Source organism: Balearica regulorum, chromosome 2, assembly GCF_011004875.1.
Source record: "Balearica regulorum gibbericeps isolate bBalReg1 chromosome 2, bBalReg1.pri, whole genome shotgun sequence".
Taxonomy (NCBI): Eukaryota; Metazoa; Chordata; class Aves; order Gruiformes; family Gruidae; genus Balearica; species Balearica regulorum.
In genome coordinates, this window is record NC_046185.1 from 68,160,165 (window position 1) to 68,180,225 (window position 20,061).

General features: G+C 37.6%; 1 protein-coding gene across 1 annotated transcript in view; it reads right to left on the reverse strand.

Annotated features, from left to right (window-relative positions):
* The window catches only part of GABBR2 (gamma-aminobutyric acid type B receptor subunit 2), a 489,338-nt gene that overhangs the window by 139,241 nt on the left and 330,036 nt on the right, over positions 1–20,061 (reverse strand). Inside the window, exons 12-13 of the mRNA XM_075744642.1 lie at positions 14,089–14,196; positions 577–699 (exon numbers count right to left, since the gene is read on the reverse strand). Coding sequence (XP_075600757.1) covers positions 577–699; positions 14,089–14,196 — 231 coding nt within the window. The remainder of the gene's footprint in view (positions 1–576; positions 700–14,088; positions 14,197–20,061) is intronic.

Genomic DNA, 20,061 nt, shown 5'->3' on the forward strand with positions numbered 1-20,061 from the left:
TCTAGAAACCTACCAGAATTCTGGAAAATTTCTACATGGGGCATTAAGCTATTACCTCCTCCTTATCAAAATCTCTAGCATGACCTTTCTGGGAATGACATTAAAATAGGAACAATCAGTATGTGTGCACGTACATGCTATTACTCAAAATAAATATAGCAATAGGTAACATAATTCCTGAACATCTCCACAAAGAATGCAGTCTAAGCAGTGACCTCTCCTGCACTTATCTTGAATAAGCTCTTACTGAAATCTGCTAATGGGTTCTGATAATCCATTATTTATTGCAACAGACTCTGACAGAGAGTCTTAGCAGAGGACTCTCCTGTGTTTACAACACTTTCATCTAAAATCTCTCACAAGTGACAGAAACGTGGCACCTTCAACTACAGATACAATTTCTTTTGGTTGCAGTTATTTCACTTCTATTTTTTAAAAAAAAACCCAAACCCTTCTTCTCCACAAATACACAGCTTGATCTGCTTTCATATACCCAGTGCATCTTTATCTTGGTCTTACAAAAAGCTGTAGATATTGATGTGCAACCATAAGGATTACTCAGGCTTGAGGACATACCTCCATGTTATACTTTTCCACTGTCCTTCTCAAAGGATCCACAACCTGCCAGCAAATCAAGATGCAAAGATCAATCAGTAGCATCCCTCCAACTATCACCAGTAGCTTCTGGTCTTTAATAATCTGGAGAGACAAAAAAAAAAAAAAAAAAAAGAAAAAAAAAGAGGAGGAGATTCCCATGAGCCATAGATAGATCCCTGTACAGCTTTATTCCTATATAGGGAGAAAAATCACAGTGGCTAATAAAAAGGTTGTATAACAATGAACGGAGAAAATTTTCAGAAATATCAAAAGATGAAAGCAAGAAGACACAAAATTACTTTAGTTTGTTTATTAGAAGTATCTAAAGTGCATTCTGACTTCTAAAATGTAACTGGGAGGACTCTTAAATATTAATATTGAAGTCCGGGTTTAATATTAACTCCTGGAAAATTAAAAAAAAATATATTCTAGAGAGCCACTATTGTGTTTCTGTATGCAAATATGGAGAAACATTCATTACATCTCACAGATATGCAGGAGTTAAGAAGGAATTTAGTTTTCACTAAGATTTACAGTGTTCACTTTTTTCAAAACCTTCTTGGATGTGGAAAACACACTTGCAAGGTATTAAAAGATAAGTTCATTTTTGAGAATTTGTGTATGTTTTTAACATTTGCTTCTGTTATCAGGGAGCATAAAGGATGATGTATTTTTTCCATATTACAAAAGTTAGACCCTTTTATGCACATGCAACTTAAGACATGGTTTTAATTTTGCATGAATTTTAGGTTCAAAAAAGAAAACTAGATTTGCTAATAAAAAAGATCAAAATGATGTATTGCAGTCTTGTATATCTGCATGCAATCCCTATATTATTTCTATTCTTATACATATAGCAACACAGAAAAAATATACTGCAAATACATTAGTTCAGTTGCAAAGTCGCAAATATGTTCAAATACCAGGCTTCAATTAACTTTATGTCAGTCCTCTTGTGCCTATGTTCATGTTTTTTTAAATTCAAATATACTTCTATTGCTAATGAACACTCATTCAATATTCAAAAGATACTGCCAAATTGTTTTAACATGGACAAACCCACATATTTTCCCCTAGTTTTGGTTCTCAGAAACAATTGGTTTAATCCAAATGAAATAATATTCAAAAATATTACGCCTGAGCAGCTTAATAAAGTTGTGATTATTTCAGTTCAATTTGATAAACTTGTTAGGATTTTGAAAATGCATTACAAAGACAGAAGTGTCAGCTAATCTTAATACAGGCGAGGCTGGTATTCCTGCCTAGAATAAATTGTATTTGCACTGAATTCCTATCAAGCTTAAGTAAATGATAAAAATGAACACAATTTGAAATATTGTAAGAGGAACTTTAAAAAGTTTGTTTTTCATATTATTTAGTGAGAGACATTTTTATTTTGAAAGATGTTTCTGCAGTATTTTCCACTGCTCTTTGTTAATCTGCTCATTTATTTTATACATCATTTGGAGAAAACTAAGCCTAGAACTAAGGCTAGCAATCAGAATGACTTAAAGGACTTGATGCATTATTTTCATTTCCTGAGGCCGGTTATTTAAATCCATGTAGCTCCCATCATCACAAAGGACCAGCAAATGCTTTCCACATGTTTGCAGCAGTAATAAAGCAGTATGTCCATCTCATCAGGGCACGCCTGGAGAAGGAGGGTGAAGGGGAAAGGTGCAGCTTTCATGGTGGTATGTCTTGCTGCTGGATGGTTTGGCAAGGAGAACTTGGCAAGGAAAAGGTGTCTTGGTGGGAGGTGCAGGGGGAGGAAGACTGTTGCAATGTGTTTCCTCATCAAGCTAAAAGGAAAGCAGATACTAAGCAAAGATTCTCAGACATGGCTTGGTCCCTAGTTGTCTTTGGGAAAGCATAACTATGCCTAACCTTTCAGATGTTTACCAAGTTACAGTCAAAGCTGAAAAAGGACTGTTAATCGCTGAGGATACCCTCTGTAGAAAAAGCCCATGCATTTTTAATCTCTTTTTGAATGCCTCTAAAGAGGACCTGGGTGAAACATACCTAGTGCTGCTCCTAGTATGAGTGGAGACACAGGAGAGAAACCCATGGGGAATCAAGTCCAAAGACAATTTGGATTTAGATGAAATTTGGACACTTCAAGGCGAATTTATTTTTCTCCCTCTTAAGTGGCTAGGTAATTTGTTCTATTGGCATATTTTGATTGGTCTTTCTTTTTAATTGATGAGGTTTATTTTACTGAAGTTGGCTGTTTAACCGTTATGTGTCTAGCCTCTCTCAGTAACCAGTGGGCAGAGACAGAAACCTTCAAAGGACAATTCATCCCACCTATCTTGGGTACAATTTAGGATCAGAGAAGTTAACGCTCTGAAATGTATCCTTCCCTTCCCCCCTTCCCATGAGGGTGTGAAGACAATTAACTTGAGCTAAAAATATGCATTTGGGAAACTTAAAGCCATGTGAAAAGAATCTGCCAGAAATGCTCTATTTGCCTCTGCTCTACTGAACCATAAAAGTTCCTCGTATAAAACACCCAAAACATCAGTAATGATGCTCTATCTTTCTAACAAAAATAATGAACAGTTTACCTAGGACAGGTAAAATATGAGACAACTAGCCTACTGTATTCTAAATTTATATGGACTATATTGATATTGAAAGTAGGGTTGCATTACATGCAGATTTACCAGCACCTGGCAATATTAATCAAACTGGTACAGTAATGTCAGAAGCAAAAGTGAGAAAGGATACTATTAAAAGCAGTAATATTGATAATCCACTCACTAACAGGGTCAAAAGAAATCTCTTATTAACACTTCTTATTCAAGATCACATTGCTAACTGCCCTTCCTTGCTCTTGTGCATCTTTCATTTGTACCTGACCTTGCACTACCGCAGGTCAACATTCATATTTTAGTTCACATGTAAGTTTGGTAACCTTTTTTTGGGGGGGAAGGTAATTATTAGAACAAATAAAAAGCAGAATTCCAGCAAAGAGTGGAGCTCTACCTTGGATGCCTCTTGGAGCATTTTTTCCTGCATTACATTTTGTGAACGGCCCTTTTCTGGACAGAAGGGGAGAGGTGCATAACAGCAGCTGTCACTGGCAGCAGGTATTATTCATCCCTTACTTGTGCCAGACAGCCAGGAGGAAGGCAAGCAAAACAAAGCCCATAAGATAACCTGAGGAAGCGATCTGTGCTACTGGAACGAGCTCTGTAAAACACAGCGCTACCAATGCTGCATGCAGGGTGAGAGGGCTGAAAGCAGGGCTCCCGAAGATGCCTCGCACACCCATCACAACCCTGCTCTGTCCTTGGCAAAACCATTGCAATAATGCAGCTCTGAAGCAGAACTCTTCACCAAAACGTTAGTTTTTCAGAATGAGATGTTGAGATTCAATTATTTTTTACTTCTGCCAGTGACTAGCAGTTTGTCGTAACATAAATTTACTCTGAGAAATGCTGTTGGTATATCTCTAGCAGCAATTCCAAAAGGCTTGCTGATCTGCCCCCTCCACCCTCAGGAAACCCAGCTTTCCCTCTCCCCAGCCATCACTCCCACCCACCAACACTCCTCAAGTTCAGTACATTCACTCCTTGGGAAACACCAGATGCACTGAAGGAGTCTTGACTCAGATCTTGTGAATCCAACGGTTTCTCTGTCTGACAAAAGAAAGTCATGAGCAACCGAGGCTCCTTACAATCAAATATATCACTCTTCTTTCAGAGGAAGATTCTTATTTTTTCCCTTTTTTATCCTGCTTCTAGCACACAGTAAATCAGCCTTGGGAGAAATGCATGGTAGCTAATAAAATCCATTTTTGCGAGTGCTCCTGACTCCTTGCTGAAGCCAAGCTCTCATACAGCAGCATCTGTGAGTAATATTTTCTACCATCTGTGATTGGATAGGTGAATCTGTCTCATCCTGGCAGATCTGCCCACTGTTATAAATGCCATTGCTACCAGTCTGGACTATATATCTGCATATGAAGCTATCTGTCCTCAAAACAAATTCACTCAGAACAGAAACTGGTAAGTCATTTTCTCCTCAGCAACATTCTCTGTATGAGAAAATAAAATTTTTCTGAAAACTTGTGACCATGAAGACAAGTTCAAGATCAAAGTCCTTATCTTCCACGGATCTTGCGGTCTGATCATAGGAGATATAAAATTTGTCTAAAGCTCTGGGATGAAGTTTCTGCTCCTGAAACTCTTGGGGATTTTCCAGAACTATCACAGGCTGTACTACCGGCCACAGCAACTTCAACTGTCCATTTGGTTATTATCTCACTGACCTTTTGTGGGGCTTTTTTCCATTTGCTTTCTAAAGCACATCCATTGTACCCTGCAGCACCCTATCCTCAACCAGCTTATGGGATCACCTGCCAATTTGGCAAACAACAACAATTAAACATTAGGCTTGCTTTCTGTAGTTAAGGCTAAGGCAAACATGTTGTTATTTCTTACCTTATTAGAAACCAACTCTGCAAATGTATATGATGTGGACCTTAAAGCTGAGCAAGAACAAGGAGTCTTATATATGAAGACTTACCCTCTTCTCCAGGATGCAACATTAGCTTTGTACCCTCTGAGTTCCACAAATAGCTTTCCAGCATGGATTGAATAGTTCATTCCCTCCTGTCTTTTTTTCACTTACTTTCTTTGTCACCAGGAACAAAGTTCTACTACCTCCCTTAGGCAGAATAAAATTTCTTTAAAGGAAGATCTATTAGTGGTGTTGGTTGGTTGGGTGTTTTTGTGTTATTCATTGAATTCTTAAAAGCTTAGCAAGGCTGGGAATATTTTTATATTTATTTATAGGTTTTGAGATAAATATATATTTACTTTTTCCTTGAAAATTTAGATATTTTTTTTTCTGTTTAAGAAGGCAGTTCTGCTTTTTCTTATGTAGCTCAACCTTTTCTAGTCTAGCTAACAGATCTGTCCCTTGCCTTCTGGCACTAGTTGGATAAACACTTAATGCTATTCAGTAACTTTTTTTTTTTTTTTTTAAGTCGTCCCTTTCCCAGACTCCTGGGATGGAAGCTGTAGACAGAAACCGTCTTTAAAGGATCCTTCTGTGAAGCCTCCTAGACCTTATTCCATTAAATGAATAGCACTGACAGCAATTATTGAAGCCTTCAGAAATCTGAAAGCCAATGTTCCTATAGGACAGCCAATGCTGGTAGGACACCTCCCTCTGAACTGGAGGGGAAAGAGAAAAAATAACAGAGTTGGGGGGAAAAAAATGATAAAGTCTGCAAGGCTGGAAAAAGGGACCATATAACGACTCCTAAAATTGTCTTCAGTATATTCTCTCAATTGCATAAACTACTCTTTCATTTCTAACAGTATGATTAACTGGGAAACACCTTAGGGTTGCTCCCCTGCATTTAATGAGCCAGCACAGGTGGGATGGTGCCATGGGGTTGGTGGTGCAGAGTCAGTGGTAGATACGTGAACTTTGCCATACTTGGGCCAAGGGAGATATTTATCTTTGAGTTATTAAAGACATTAATATTTCAGAGGGCTATTCTGTAATACATTCTTAATTTCTATTGTGCAATGGAATGAGAAAAAAGGACTATTGAAAACACATTATGCACTTGTTCCCAATAACTCCACAATGTTTTTTCAACAGCTGTTATGAGTATTTCCTATAATAGGTTCTATGATTAGTATTGGGAACAATTCTCACACTGCAATTACATTAGTTTTAATGAGTGAATGCTAACATTTTAAAAAGCATATTTTGTAGTAGCAAGCTATTTTGACCAGTAAGTCAGTGCAGTAAAAAGCTAAGCTTAAGACATTTTACTCTCTTAGAGGTGCTTTGATTAATTTGATGAAAGATTTGTGTATCTGCTTATAAATTAAAAAAATAAATTTGTTTTCTGTGAGGATCTACAGTCTGAGAACTTGATGATTTTTGATGCTTTCAAGGGTAATGGAGTGCGTGGTACTACTGATAATAATGGACAATTGGATATGATCAAAAAGCTTGGGTTTGACAATTAAATAGCTACAGTCACTAGCCTGCTAAAGCACACATTTCTAGAATGTGTCTTCTTTGCTGACTCATGCTCAATAAATGTAGAGCATCTTTGGTCAGACTCACCCTCTCAATAACTGCATTGCAAATGTGGACGTGTTGACTCTATGCCTCCCTGCCAGGAGATGCTATCCATTTAGAAAACACCTTTCCCCTTTTCCAACTCAGGTAAAAGACAGGTGGAACATCCTAGGGGGGGATGGTCCCTAGGGGAAGCAGAAGATAGAAATTTTACAGAAGTTAGAGAAGGGGAAGGAGGCAGTCACAGCTTAAAGAAATTACAAATTTCCTCATCTTTGAAAGCCTGAGCCTCAACCATGGCTACAGTGCATTGGAGAATTGGAGAGATGATTGTTTTGCTTACATTGCTAGTTCAACTTCAGGGAGCACACAGAGCGATATAACATGGCTAGTTTCACAAAGCTCTCTTGAAAGGAAAAAAATTAAAAACACTTTAGTCTTAAAAACCCAAATGGCACAAAGAATCAGACTCAACAGTGTTAGAACCCACCATTCTTGCTATACAATGGTTTGGAGAACAGCCTTAGAAACTGACCTCAGCGCTCTACTGTAAGTAAAGCTAGGTATGCTGTATGCTGCCGTGAGCCGCACATCCCATCGACAAAGCAGGCCAAATTCACCTTTGAGAGAAATGCATCTGCTGAGCCCAAGATTGCATGGGCCACAAGTGTGGAGGAATTTCTGCCAGGGATGTGAATTTTCATCTGTAGCGCTAAAAGGGATCCCAATCTTTAGGGGAAAAGTGCACAAATGATTTGAATGGACTGGAAGAAATGTTCTGATTTTGTTTGAGATAACATTAAAACATCCAGAGTCTAATACTTTCTTTAATGAACAATTCTGTGGGAAAGCATACTACATCGTTACCAAATAGCTGGGGACATCAATGCACTTGATTACATTTACAATCTAATTTCAAGCTATTCAGGAATAAATTGCCTCATACTGTATAGCAACATGTTCTTTATTTCTCTGTCATCCATTACTCTCATAATACATAGAAATTATGGTTGTAGCACTGTTTATGAGCAGTTACGTTTTCATTGTTTTCATTGCTACTGAGGTTTAGCCTTATCAAACTGTACCACACAGAAATTTACATACATAAATTACTTCAAAAGCAGATTTTTCTCCTACATGTACAGTTCATTAGCTCAACTTCTTTCTGTGACAGGAGCTTGAGATTTAGCTCCCCAATCTATATTTATATAAATGTAAATTTTAGAAATGTGATTCCTATTGTCTCCTGGCTGGCATTTTGGCTGATCAGCTCTTAGGAAAAACAGGATGCTTATTTTACATCTAAATATGGATTCTAGGATTACACTGATTATTTTTGAAGCTTTGGACTTAAAATTTATAGTTATAGGTATTTGGAGAAAAAAGTAATAAAATAATTTGGTTTCAACTTATATCGCTTTAGGAAGTACTATGTCTGTATATTAATAACCCATGAAGCTATATCTGAATAATTTACACTGCACTGTAAGTATCATGGATTACTTGGTCCAGTGGTAAATATTCACAATGAAAAAAAAAATAAATCCCAAACATAAGCAAATTTCAAACCCCTGTCGTCTTTCTTACTCTCAAAGACTGAACAATAATACTGAACATTTCTTTAGGTATCCATATGCTGGTTCACTTTCAGCAGATGGCCCCTAATAGATTGTTGTACTGTTGGTATGGTTACCCAAAGCAAATTTTTGGATCCTGTCTATTTTTTAGACTTATGATCTCTCATATATATTTAGTGAAATACACGTGTATCCTAGGGGAAATCCAGCATATAGCTTTTTGTTATACACACAAAAAGCTCTAGCTAGATTGAAAAAAAATGTCTTGGAAAAGTATAAATATTTACAGTCTGAAAACTGACCTGGAAAAACATTTTATAGCAGCAGTTACAGAAAGAAATTATTAGGTAATATGATCTATATTTATGCTAATACAGAAAGAACTACATCTATGAAGGCATTTAAGTGAGTAAATAAAATGTGGCCTGTGAGGTTCTGACCTAAACCCTCTGTCAATCTAATCTAATCTAATCTAATCTAATCTAATCTAATCTAATCTAATCTAAACTTTGCTTCGTCCATTTTTATATGAATAAGATAACGAGTATATTTTTTAAAACGTCTTTAGGACATTTGTGAGAAAGATTATAGATTGCAATAAATTCTAAATCCCATAAGTGACTTGAAAAACCTATAGAAAAGTTTATAACGAGAGATTACTCTCATTTTACAAACTTTCTCGCAGAGGTTTTCGGATGAGGGGTGGGGATAGCAATAACCAGACAAGTCGTGAGGGGAAGGCAGCAGCACATAAGCTCGTAAGTGTGTGGCCTCCAGCTGCTTTCTTCTCTCTGGTTTTTTTGTTTGGGTTTTTTTTTGGTTTTGGGGTTTTTTTTCCCCCAGGGACACTCTGTGCAATTGCAGGTACCGACAGCTTCCCTGCAGCTGGTACCACGGGGTGAGAGCACGCAGCCAGCCGCTGCCCGCCCCGACTGGAGGGCTCGGGGGCTGCTCAGAGTAACCCAGGTGCTCCGCTCCCCAGAATGAGCATGGATGGTGTCTTACCCCTTCCAGTCTTCCATGCACCTGAGTTTATGGACCATTAACTATATGAATTAGGGAGGTGGGGTAGCCAAATTTGTGTTAAAAAATGGAGTGGGAAGGCAACGAGTTGAAAAGTTTGAGAATTCCTGCTCTGCTTCACTCAGGTAATACATTTGCTTCTCAAAAAGAAGAGCTATCCTTTTTCTGAAAACTGTGCTCAGAGAGATTTCTAAAGCATAACAAATAACTCTGGCAACTAATTATTTTTATTCATGTTGGCACTTAACCATCTTATCCATGAGACCACCTTTCTCAAAACTCCTACTGCCTTTTTCATTATTTTTTTTTTTTTTTTTTCTGGTTTAAGTGAAAAAGACGGCAACAGAAAACTGCCTCTTTTATTATACAGTCCTATTGCATGCCCAGAGCAGATTCACTGTGTCTACTCCATGACACTGGCATCCTGTAGAAAACTAAGGCTGCACTGGTGTCCTAATAATGCACATGGGGGGAACAAATGTACATTGTAAAGATCCTAGCAAGCTGTAGGTTTTCAATGATTCACTTTTAAGCCACAACATAAGCCTTTTAACATTTTAATGAGCCCATTCTTTTTAAAGAAAATGAAAAGAAAGCGAATTCAATTATAGAGAGCTGCACACATCAGCAAAAGGAACCTTTAGATCTTTGCACACCTCATCAGCTTGAGCTAAAAGAGTAACCAGTAGCTATCATGAGCTGCACAACAGCATAGCAGGAAAAGAAGGCACATATTTTGCCTGTAGGTTTTACAGATACATAGTAATAGAAGAAGGAGCAGTGAAACCCTAAAATCCTCTGTTCAGTTTTTATGCTTTGCCCACACTTCTGTGCAACCATTCCAGCCAGTCCTAATTTCAACTTTTTCTTGCCTCTTATTCCTTCCACTCCTGTGTTCCTTTCCCGGTCTATGTCCCTACTTTTCAGGCCTGCCATCCTGCCTCTAAATTTCAATCTTAATCTAATTTTAAACCAGACCTAGTCCCTCAGATGGAGTTCGTCACTTGAATCTCAAACTCAGGCTCTATGTTTCACCATACTTAGCTTTCCTGACCACTTCTTAGAGCCTTCCCTGCCCCATTCAACTCTTTGCTGGCTCTCAATCTTATTTAACTCTCCAGGAATTCTTATACAGTCTCCCTGCTCAACTTCTTCTCCCAGTCTATAATCCCAAGCTTTTCCCTATTCAAATCACTGCTTTGAATTTGTTACTATTCTGGTATTTGTCAAAAGTAAATGGTCTTTATTTGGCATACTGGAGTTGTGCAGGAGCAATCACTATGCAGGACTGCTTTAATGCCCCCTAAAACCTAAGACAATGCAGTTCCCATTAAAAAAGACAGCTTCACAACCTTCTAAATTTTACCAGAAGGGCTGGTTTCTTCAAACGGTCCAGCTAGCTAAAGCTTCCCCAGAACACCAGATGCTCTCCTGCCACTTATGTTCTCCTCTCTCTCCTCTTATCCACTGCCAGTCTTCCTCTGCTGGCGAGGGAAACATAAAAGCAGTCCCCACCTCTCACTGAGCAGAAGATATTCTGCTGCCGAAACGAACAGAAAGGAGATGTATCTAAACCAGAATTGCATCTCAATTAGAAGTGTTATAGTTCTTTTTAATACTAATTCTATTCCACTTTCCATTATCCCTACCAACCTCCTTAAAACTCAAAAATAATTTATTTCCCCCTACTGATTTTGTAGTTTTCATTTGACAAAAATTGATTCCCTTGCATCCCTCTGTTTCAGACCCAGCTAAAATTAATACATTTTTAATTTGTTTCCTTTGAGCCCTAGCAAGATCAAAGATGGTAACAGAGCTTTGGGAATCATGCAAAATTTGTCAGTTAGCAGCCTGATAGCAGAAGGAGCGTATTCTGAATTTTGTTTATTTCTTTCCAATAACAAAGGACTAGATGTATAAATGGGTGAAAATAAGAGAATTGTGAGAGCTTTATAAACAGAAGTTAACAAAAAAGCTTCGCCTAATTCAAGACATCCTATATAATTTAGTTCCACTCTCCACTGCACTAAAATGGAGCTATAGTGTATTATTATTTAAAATTCTATAAATCTCCTCACAAGGAGAGAGAAATCTACTCATCTTTTCACAAAGCTATGTTGTACAATTAAGATAGGTATCCAGTAAAAATTTGGAAGAAAGCCTTCCCTATCTGATGAAGATAAATAGATTTACTCATTATATTCTTCTCTCCCTTACTTTATGCCCACTTCCATGAAATGAATGAACCAACATTTTTCACTGGTTGGAAACTTTTCCTGATGAAAATATCCAGGATGACAGGCAAAAGTGGTATACCTAAATGTCATATTTTACTGTCATATGTAGGCGGAAACTGAAGCGACCACCGACGAGTAGGATCCACAGCACTTAAATAATATTGGAACTTTGTACTCCTCATATTGAACCGCCAGTCTGCTCTGTCATGGCACAGCTAATTCAGAAAACATTAATGTGCTTTTTCATGCAGCACTACCTTTGTTTATTTGTCAGTTTAGATATTGTTTGTGAAAATTTCTATTGTCTGTGCTTCCAGAGATACAAAATGCTTTGTCTGCGAACTACAGCTACTGAAAATGGAAATGTCTTTCTTGTAAGACATAAGTAAAGAATGCCATGTTTTTCAATAACCTCTTAAAAACTGTTTTAGCTGTCCTCGCAAATCAAAGACAGAAAATGTATGACTAGTAAACATTTATCATGGATAGCTAATTTGTTTTGCATTAAGAAAACTGTTGTCTTTTATGATTCATGTTTGGGTTCCAGAATGGAATATCCAAATAAAGCAAACCAAGATAATTCTGTGGAACAGCCATTCTTTAAAGTTTACAGAACAAAATGCATTATTTACTTAATTCCAGAATATAGAATAAAGTGCCCTAATAGCCTTGAAGTTTCCAGTATCACTCAGATAGAAGCATTTAGATTTCTGAAAGTTTATCTCCCTTATACTGGTATGTTTTAATTGATCTTAAATTACTTTTAACATCCAGTTGTGAATAACCAATTGCAATCTGCAGTTGTTGATGGGCCTGTGGAAGAACAGGCACCATATAGAATTTAAGGATTATATTTTATTAACAGACAGTGAAATTGAATATTGAGTAGCAACCTGAAGCTCTAAAATGAAATGTTTTCTAAAAAACAATAAAGCAAATACTTAGCGACAGTCCACTGAAGTATCTGTTCATTCCTATTTGGAATAGTATGTATTGTAGAAATGATAAAATTCTCAGGATAATAAAGGTTCTTAAGTAAATGCTTTTATGTGTTGCACTGACATTATCTTGTGTAACTTCACTAATTCACAAAGATTTGTACCAAAACATCTTTGCAATATAAAATTTCATTTTTCAAGAAGGTAAAATATTGGCTCAGCTTTGAGTGAAAAGTCTTTAATACAGGAAGTCTAAGATCTTTGAAAAATATATACTGGACTCTGGTAGCATAAACTGATATATTATAGCGGGCTCTTTGCTCAGGTGCAAAAAGAGTGGTCTCCACTTCCCTCCATCCAGATTATCCCATTTCTAGGACAGAAATTTCTTATAATTTTACTTGATTTTAAGATATTTGTCATTTAGTCTTCATTATTTTTTGCATTGAATGATATTGGGGACTTAATTAACAAATATGGAAGCAAACGTGACATGACCAAATAGCAGAGGGAAGTGCTAGGTGGTTGTGTTGTTAAGATGCCAGAGCGCTAGGTCCAGTTCCAGCTGTGGCACGCACTTCCTTAATAACCTGAGACACAAATCCTCTCAGAAACTGAGTTAACTCGCTCTCTGTCTAAACCCAAACCATTCCAGGGATAGCTGTACCTAGTGGTAGAAACAATAACATAGTTGTAACAAAAACCAAACCAAATAAACAAAAAAACCAACAACAAAAAAAATGAATGCAGCTCTTCCGTGAGCAAGCACAGAGGGAAACAGAGGTATCTGATGACGTTTTGGAATATCGTTCTACTTATTTTGGGTGTAAATGACTCTTTACCGCTTATTAGAATAAAATTATTCAGCTGCATATAGGAACTGCATTTGGCACTACTTCTCACTTCTATATTACTATAATATTATTTTTTTCTCTGTTTCATGCACATTTCTCTTAATGTTTTTTCTATCAAAATTACTTCTATTCACCAGTTTTCTCATTTTTAAATAAAACCATCTGACTAAAAGCACTTCATGTGCTAAAAGAAGCTCCATGGGAAAAATATCAAACGAACAATCCAAAGTGAATGTGAATGAACCATCCAGACATGAAGTGCTGTACTACTCCTAAGCTGAGCCTAACTGTTTACAGAAAATGCTCTGTACCAAAAAGGCTGGAGATGACTACTGTGGTTCAATTCTGATCAGTCTTAGGGTCAGCTTATGCAATATCAATCAAAATTAGAAATAGTGTTTAAGCAGCATTCTCTCTTGCCTCCTCTTACCAACCCATCGGAAACTTGTGCGATTAACCTGTATCCCAAACAGACATATACAGAAAACAGTTCATAACAGCTGTGAATCTACCAGAAGGAGACCTCTGGATGCTGAAACAACGTACTAAGTAAGAGTGAGGATCCAAATTCACTTTGAAAGTTTACAGCCATCTCCATTGTCCACCTCTCATTAAAAATGACTGAAGGGCTGCTGCTCAACTCCAACTCTCAGAGACTAAAAATGAGACCAAAAAAACCCCAATATCAAACCATTCAGGATGTTTGAATGCATGAACAGAGTCACCTTAAGTGTGGCCATCCAGGAAAGGTAGCAAACCAGAAAATTATATTAACAGAGCAACAAGAAAAGAGTTTACTTCCCCTCACCTTTTTCTTCATTTTTACATTTTTGAAAATTGCATGAACTCTCCACGTTTTTGCAAACATTGCTCCAAATGCAGTTGTGTATCCCACTGTAAGAATCCATGTTCGGACCTAAATATATATATATATATGTATAAGAAAAGAAAAAAAAGACAAAGCCGTTTAATTTTCATTAGACAATGTGGATATCATTTCAGTCAATTTTTTTCTCAAAATCTTGAGAAAAAATATTCAAAGAACTTCACAAAAATGTTGACATTTCAGAATTGTTTCATTCATTGCTTTCTTGCTTTTTTTCTCCTCCCTCCATCCCCTTTCCAAATATAACAAGTCTGGATTCTGAATTAACAATCTATCCCATATATAAAAACACAACACAGTTACAATATTGTGCATTTTTTTCACTTTTATTGTGTTCTGTGCAGGCAGAAGAAGGAACTAGTGGAGGAAAACAAGAGACTGAGACTATAAAAACTACCCAAGGAACCAATATTAACAGCGACATTTTTAACAGAATTTAACAGTGAAATCGAGGTGTTATTCAGACTAATTAAGAGGAAACTGTATTATGCAAGGTGTGCATCCCTTAATGCAGACCCTGAGCATTCTGAAAAGAGAAGAGAAACTGACTTTGAAATTATCGTGAAGGCAAAATGGTGAGACAGGAACATAGCATTGGTGGGCAGGCCTCGAGGACAAGACCTGAATCAAAGACAATAATACCCGCAATATGGGTCTAAGAAAAATGAAATGGTGAGCTTACACAGAACGATGGAGTAATAAGACCGTGAACTGGCCACAACTTTGACATAGTCCTATCTAGACATTTTCCTTATAGTGAGCTTCCCAGGTAAAACCAAAAGATTTTTGAACTAAAAAAGACATGATGTCTTTAGAGAAAAAACTAGAATGACTTCTTTTTTAATAGAAAAAACTCACATTGACCACAGAGGATAGAACAGAAGTTACAAAAGCTTCTTGTGCAATTCTGCACCTGCCCATAACATCCTTGCAGGTAGGTCCTCGCTTTCAGACTTGGTTTCAGCTAAGCCTGTGACTTTCAGAGCAGTAGCAAGCTCTGCACAGCCCCCTCTCATTCTTTGGAAGTTTCTCTTTTCATTACCCTGGATGAAGGTCTGGCTGTTTGAAAGCTTGTCTGCCCTGAAAAGACTATTTTCTTCCCCCAAAAGGGACTGGAGACTACAGAGCGTAGCAGGTGGAAGACCATGTGAGAGGCACAGCAGGTAGCTGGAAGCCTACAGCTGAATCTGAGAGCCTGAGAAATCACAAGGAGGAGGAAACAATCTCCTCCTCCCTCTAGAAGCTCCACCTGGGGCAGCTGTCGAAAACAGAGACTGCACAAATGTGAACAAAGAAGCAAAAATAAAATGCACTGTACATTGCAGATGGAAAAACTGGGGGAGAGACAATGGCTAAAGACAGGGAAGGCAAAGCTAGAAAAGGGAAAAAGAAGCCTTCTTTCGGCCTTCTGGACCATGCATCTTTGGCCAGTAGAGCTGGTTTTTGATATAAAAAAAATCTCATTTGTGGAAGCCAGGACATTCTGAGAGAGGATTTTGAAAAAAAAATCTTTAGCTGACCTAAAGGCAATTTTTTTCATTGGAAATCAGCCTAGTTTCATATCTGACTTCTGGAGAGTTAGGTATTTTTAATTTGTAACTTTAGGACGTGCATATTGATGAGAAACTAGGTGCAGTAGTATGGTGCACAACTCGGGATCTATGATCAATATTAGGAATAATCTAAATGTTTCACTTCTAAGACATGTTATCTAGTTTTTGCCTTTACAAACGTCTTCAGAATTTTGTATTCAAAATGCAGTTTTTTCCCCCAAATTTTCTGTAGAATAGAAATTCTGATTTTTAGTAAGCATAGTGACTAGGTATCAAGGTGGAAAAGAAAAAAAAAAGATACGGCTCACTCAAAAATATTGATAAAGCAATAAGAGACATAAAATTACTAGAGTTTCTTAAAATAAATAAATAAATAAATTAGACACATATGGTCATTAATGGAGAAATAGTGAGAGAAAAGTACACACAGAACAGGCACCTTTGGTCTTGGCAAAGAGGAGCCTATGCAAAGGGACACCCAAAATTGTCTGAGAGGGCGTGTGCCCAAAACCTGATAACGCTGCGCACCACACAGGGACACACACCTTGAGTGTGCAAGTGTGAACTCGGGGGGTGCTGTCTCACTGGCGTGGGCGTTACCAGGTTGCAGAGACACACACGAAGGTAGAGAGCCCACATCTCCTACGGGATGGGTGAGTATAGGGGAACCCACACCCCCAGAAGAAACCCACGCGTCCTGTGAGCAGGTGTCTGCATGCAATTCACTGTGTGCATTCACTAGAAAATGTTGGGATTACATGGAAGATCGTTTAGATTTTTGTATGTATATATTAACATTTTATTACTGCCTAATGTTTTGGTTTATCTGTTGCATTGCTGATATTGATCCTGAACGTATAGTTCACTGATTATGGTTAATCTTGCTATTAATAAAGCCTGTGCTACCCATAATACGTATAGGGCTACAGCTTGCTATATCCTTACTAGACAAAGAGGAGAGGAGGAGGGGTCTCCACGGATCCCCACGTACCAACGGCAATTAGAGTCAAACCACATGAGTTTTGCCAATTTCTGACATTCTTGAATGCAGTATTGAAAAAGAAACCCATAACCAAAAGAAAATGGGAATAGATATTTAGGTCAGCAAAATATTATTTTTAACTTAAATATTTTTTCAAGTCTTTGCTCATTAGCCATTATCATACGTTATGCTAATAACTTCAGTAAAACCACAGCTAGATCAACTCTGAGTGATTTTAAAAATACGTTTCATATCAACATGTTCATATTAGTCATCTTTTTTTTTTGACTTCACATCAGTTGAGCTGCGGTAACCATACTTAGCATTCAGTATTTTTGCTGCTATTAATAAGTATTCAGCCTTTTGTGTACAGTTTAGTGATATATTTGGCAAACAGATACATGGTATTTTCATGTCTCTAATAAGACTCTGTTTTGTTCTCAGTGAAACAGTAATTGCCTCTTGGGAATAGTAATAAATTCAATTATGCTCATAATATGTTTCTAACCCGATGTTCAGAAAAATGTTATTTCTAGCACATTTGGTTCAAAAAGTTTTATGTATTCCTGACCTGGATTGTGCAAATTAGAATAATATAACTATTGGCTACACTGGAAACATCTAGCTTAAACATACCAGGAGATTTTGTCAAAATGAGATCGCTGTTGCTAAGAATGAGATGGTAAGTTTCAGATTAAAATAAATTTTTAATTTTGAAGAAAATGACCTCGAATTTGTCTGCTCTAATTCATTAATGCAGGCAGCAAAATGAAAAATTTAGAAAACAGCAAAAGCCTCTGAAATTCATATATCTGCCCATTTATATTCTTAAATGTATTATACCTCCAAATCTCAGTCATTTGAAAGAACATGATAAAAATAACACCAGTAATTGGAGACCATGACCATGATGTTATATAATTGATCAGTAATTCTCTCATGTTGGAAGTTTTTAAAGATGCGTTTTGACAGAAGCAGCTGAGAAAGATCTCCCTCCCCCCAGAACCCACCAAATGAGCAGGAAAGACACGTCCGTAGAAGACAGGAAACTTGCATTCGAATCCCTGCTCCAAGCAAGACACAAAACCTGAAAACATTCCTAGACTCCTATAGAAGGATAATTTGTAACAAGAGCTACTGTTTATCTTTTTCCTAAAAGGTTAGGTCATTACAAAATTCCTCATGCCTTCACTGAACTTTAGGATATACCTTCAATTATCTGCTTATATTTCTTGGTTACTTCTTTTTTTTTGGAATAAGATGCTTTGACTAATTCAATATCTCCTATAATTTTTTTGTTTTCTGTCATTCAAAGACAACCCGCAACTGTCAAAGGAGATAGTATTGTTTGGTGTACAACAATCCAGTATGTCTATGCAGCCACTAAAATGCAGTTTCCTAGTTCTTTTTTCTTTACACTTCCTACACTATTTTGGGTTAGGGTCTATTTTTGAAAGTACTATGTATGCACCCATGATTGCAATTTGTGCTTTTTATAAATTTATGATAACTGAAAAAGCTAGAAATCATTTATTTCGTGGACAACACAGTTGATGACCACCAAACACTGAAAGTGTCTCCACAAAGAAACAGACCATTCTGGGTCATTTTCCAGACTTGGAACAGATATGATGTTTATTTAAAAAAAAATTAAAAAAATCTACCTTTGTCAAATATTAATGTTTAAACAAATGTTGGTTTAAAGGCTCAGCTAAAGACTCACTGCTTACATCTTGTAGGAGCATTTCTTTTCAACTTCCCTTTGCAACAAAAAGCTTGTTTTAAGCCTATCCTATCCATAAGGTGCTAAAGATCTTTTATTTTTTTAAGTAAGAATATTCTTCCATCATCTAATAAGCACTGATAGCCTAACAGCTTTATATAAAGTTACTTCCATTTGAATCATATTTCCTCTCAACTTTGAGCTTTCACTGGCTAGCCTGCATTTTGAATGCTGCTATTTGATATCTTCACACAAATCTATCTGCACCTTTCCCATCACCTTGTTATGCGAATGGTGAAGTGGTTACTATTTATATGTCTGTGTAACAGACCTACAAAGTTATTTGATATAACAACTCATTATTAATAAAAGAATAAAAGAAGCCATCTAATGGTGAAAAATTAGTTAGTCATAAGTAAGTCATGAAAGCATCAGAAACATTCTGGACAAAGAAATAAAAGTCTCTCCTTTGTATACTGTAAGAATGAAGCTTACAAAGAAAAACACTATTTTAGGTACTGTTAACTTTCAGATAAACAACATTATTTGAATTTATTTTAAATAATTTATTTTAATACAATTACAAATGAATATAAAGTTATAAAATAAGGTTATCTTGGAAAATGGACTGACTTGATGAAAGGTAAAAAGTTTCACTTTTAAAGAAGTTCCATTACTTTCCAGTATTTGACCACCAGTACATATACATTCTGGCAGTCTGGCAAAGTTCCCGTCAACTGGAAAAGGGGAAACATAACCCCCATTTTTAAGAAGGGTAAAAAGGAAGACCCAGGGAACTACAGGCCGGTCAGTCTCACCTCCATGCCTGGCAAGATCATGGAGCAGATCCTCCTGGCAATTATGCTCAGGCACATGGAAAATAAGGAGGTGATTGGTGACAGCCAACACAGTTTCACTGAGGGCAAATCGTGCCTGACAAACTTGGTGGCCTTCTATGATGGGGTTACAGCATCCGTTGATAAGGGAAGGGCAGCTGACGTCATCTACCTGGACTTGTGCAAGGCATTTGACACTGTCCCACACAACATCCTTGTCTCTATATTGGAGAGACATGGATTCGATGGATGGACCACTCAGTGGATAAGGAATTGGCTGGATGGTCACACTCAAAGAGTTGTGGTCAACGGCTCAATGTCCAAGTGGAGAACGGTGATGAATGGCATTCCTCAGGGGTCGGTACTGGGACCGGCACTGTTCAACATCTTTGTCGGTGACATGGAGAGCGGGATCAAGTGCACCCTCAGCAAGTTTGCCGACGACACCAAGCTGTGTGGTGTGGTTGACATGCTGGAGGGAAGGGAGGCCATCCAGAGGGACCTTGACAGGCTGGAGAGGTGGGCCCATGAGAACTGCATGAAGTTCAACAAGGCCAAGTGCGAGGTCCTGCACGTGGGTTGGCGCAATCCCAAGCACGACTATAGGCTGGGTGAGGAATGGATGGAAAGCAGCCCCGAGGAGAAGGACTTGGGGGTGTTGATTGATGAGAAGCTCAACATGAGCTGGCAGTGTGTGCTTGCAGCCCAGAAAGCCAACCATATCCTGGGCTGCATCAAAAGAGGTGTGACCAGCAGGTCGAGGCAGGTGATCCTGCCCCTCTACTCTGCTCTGGTGAGACC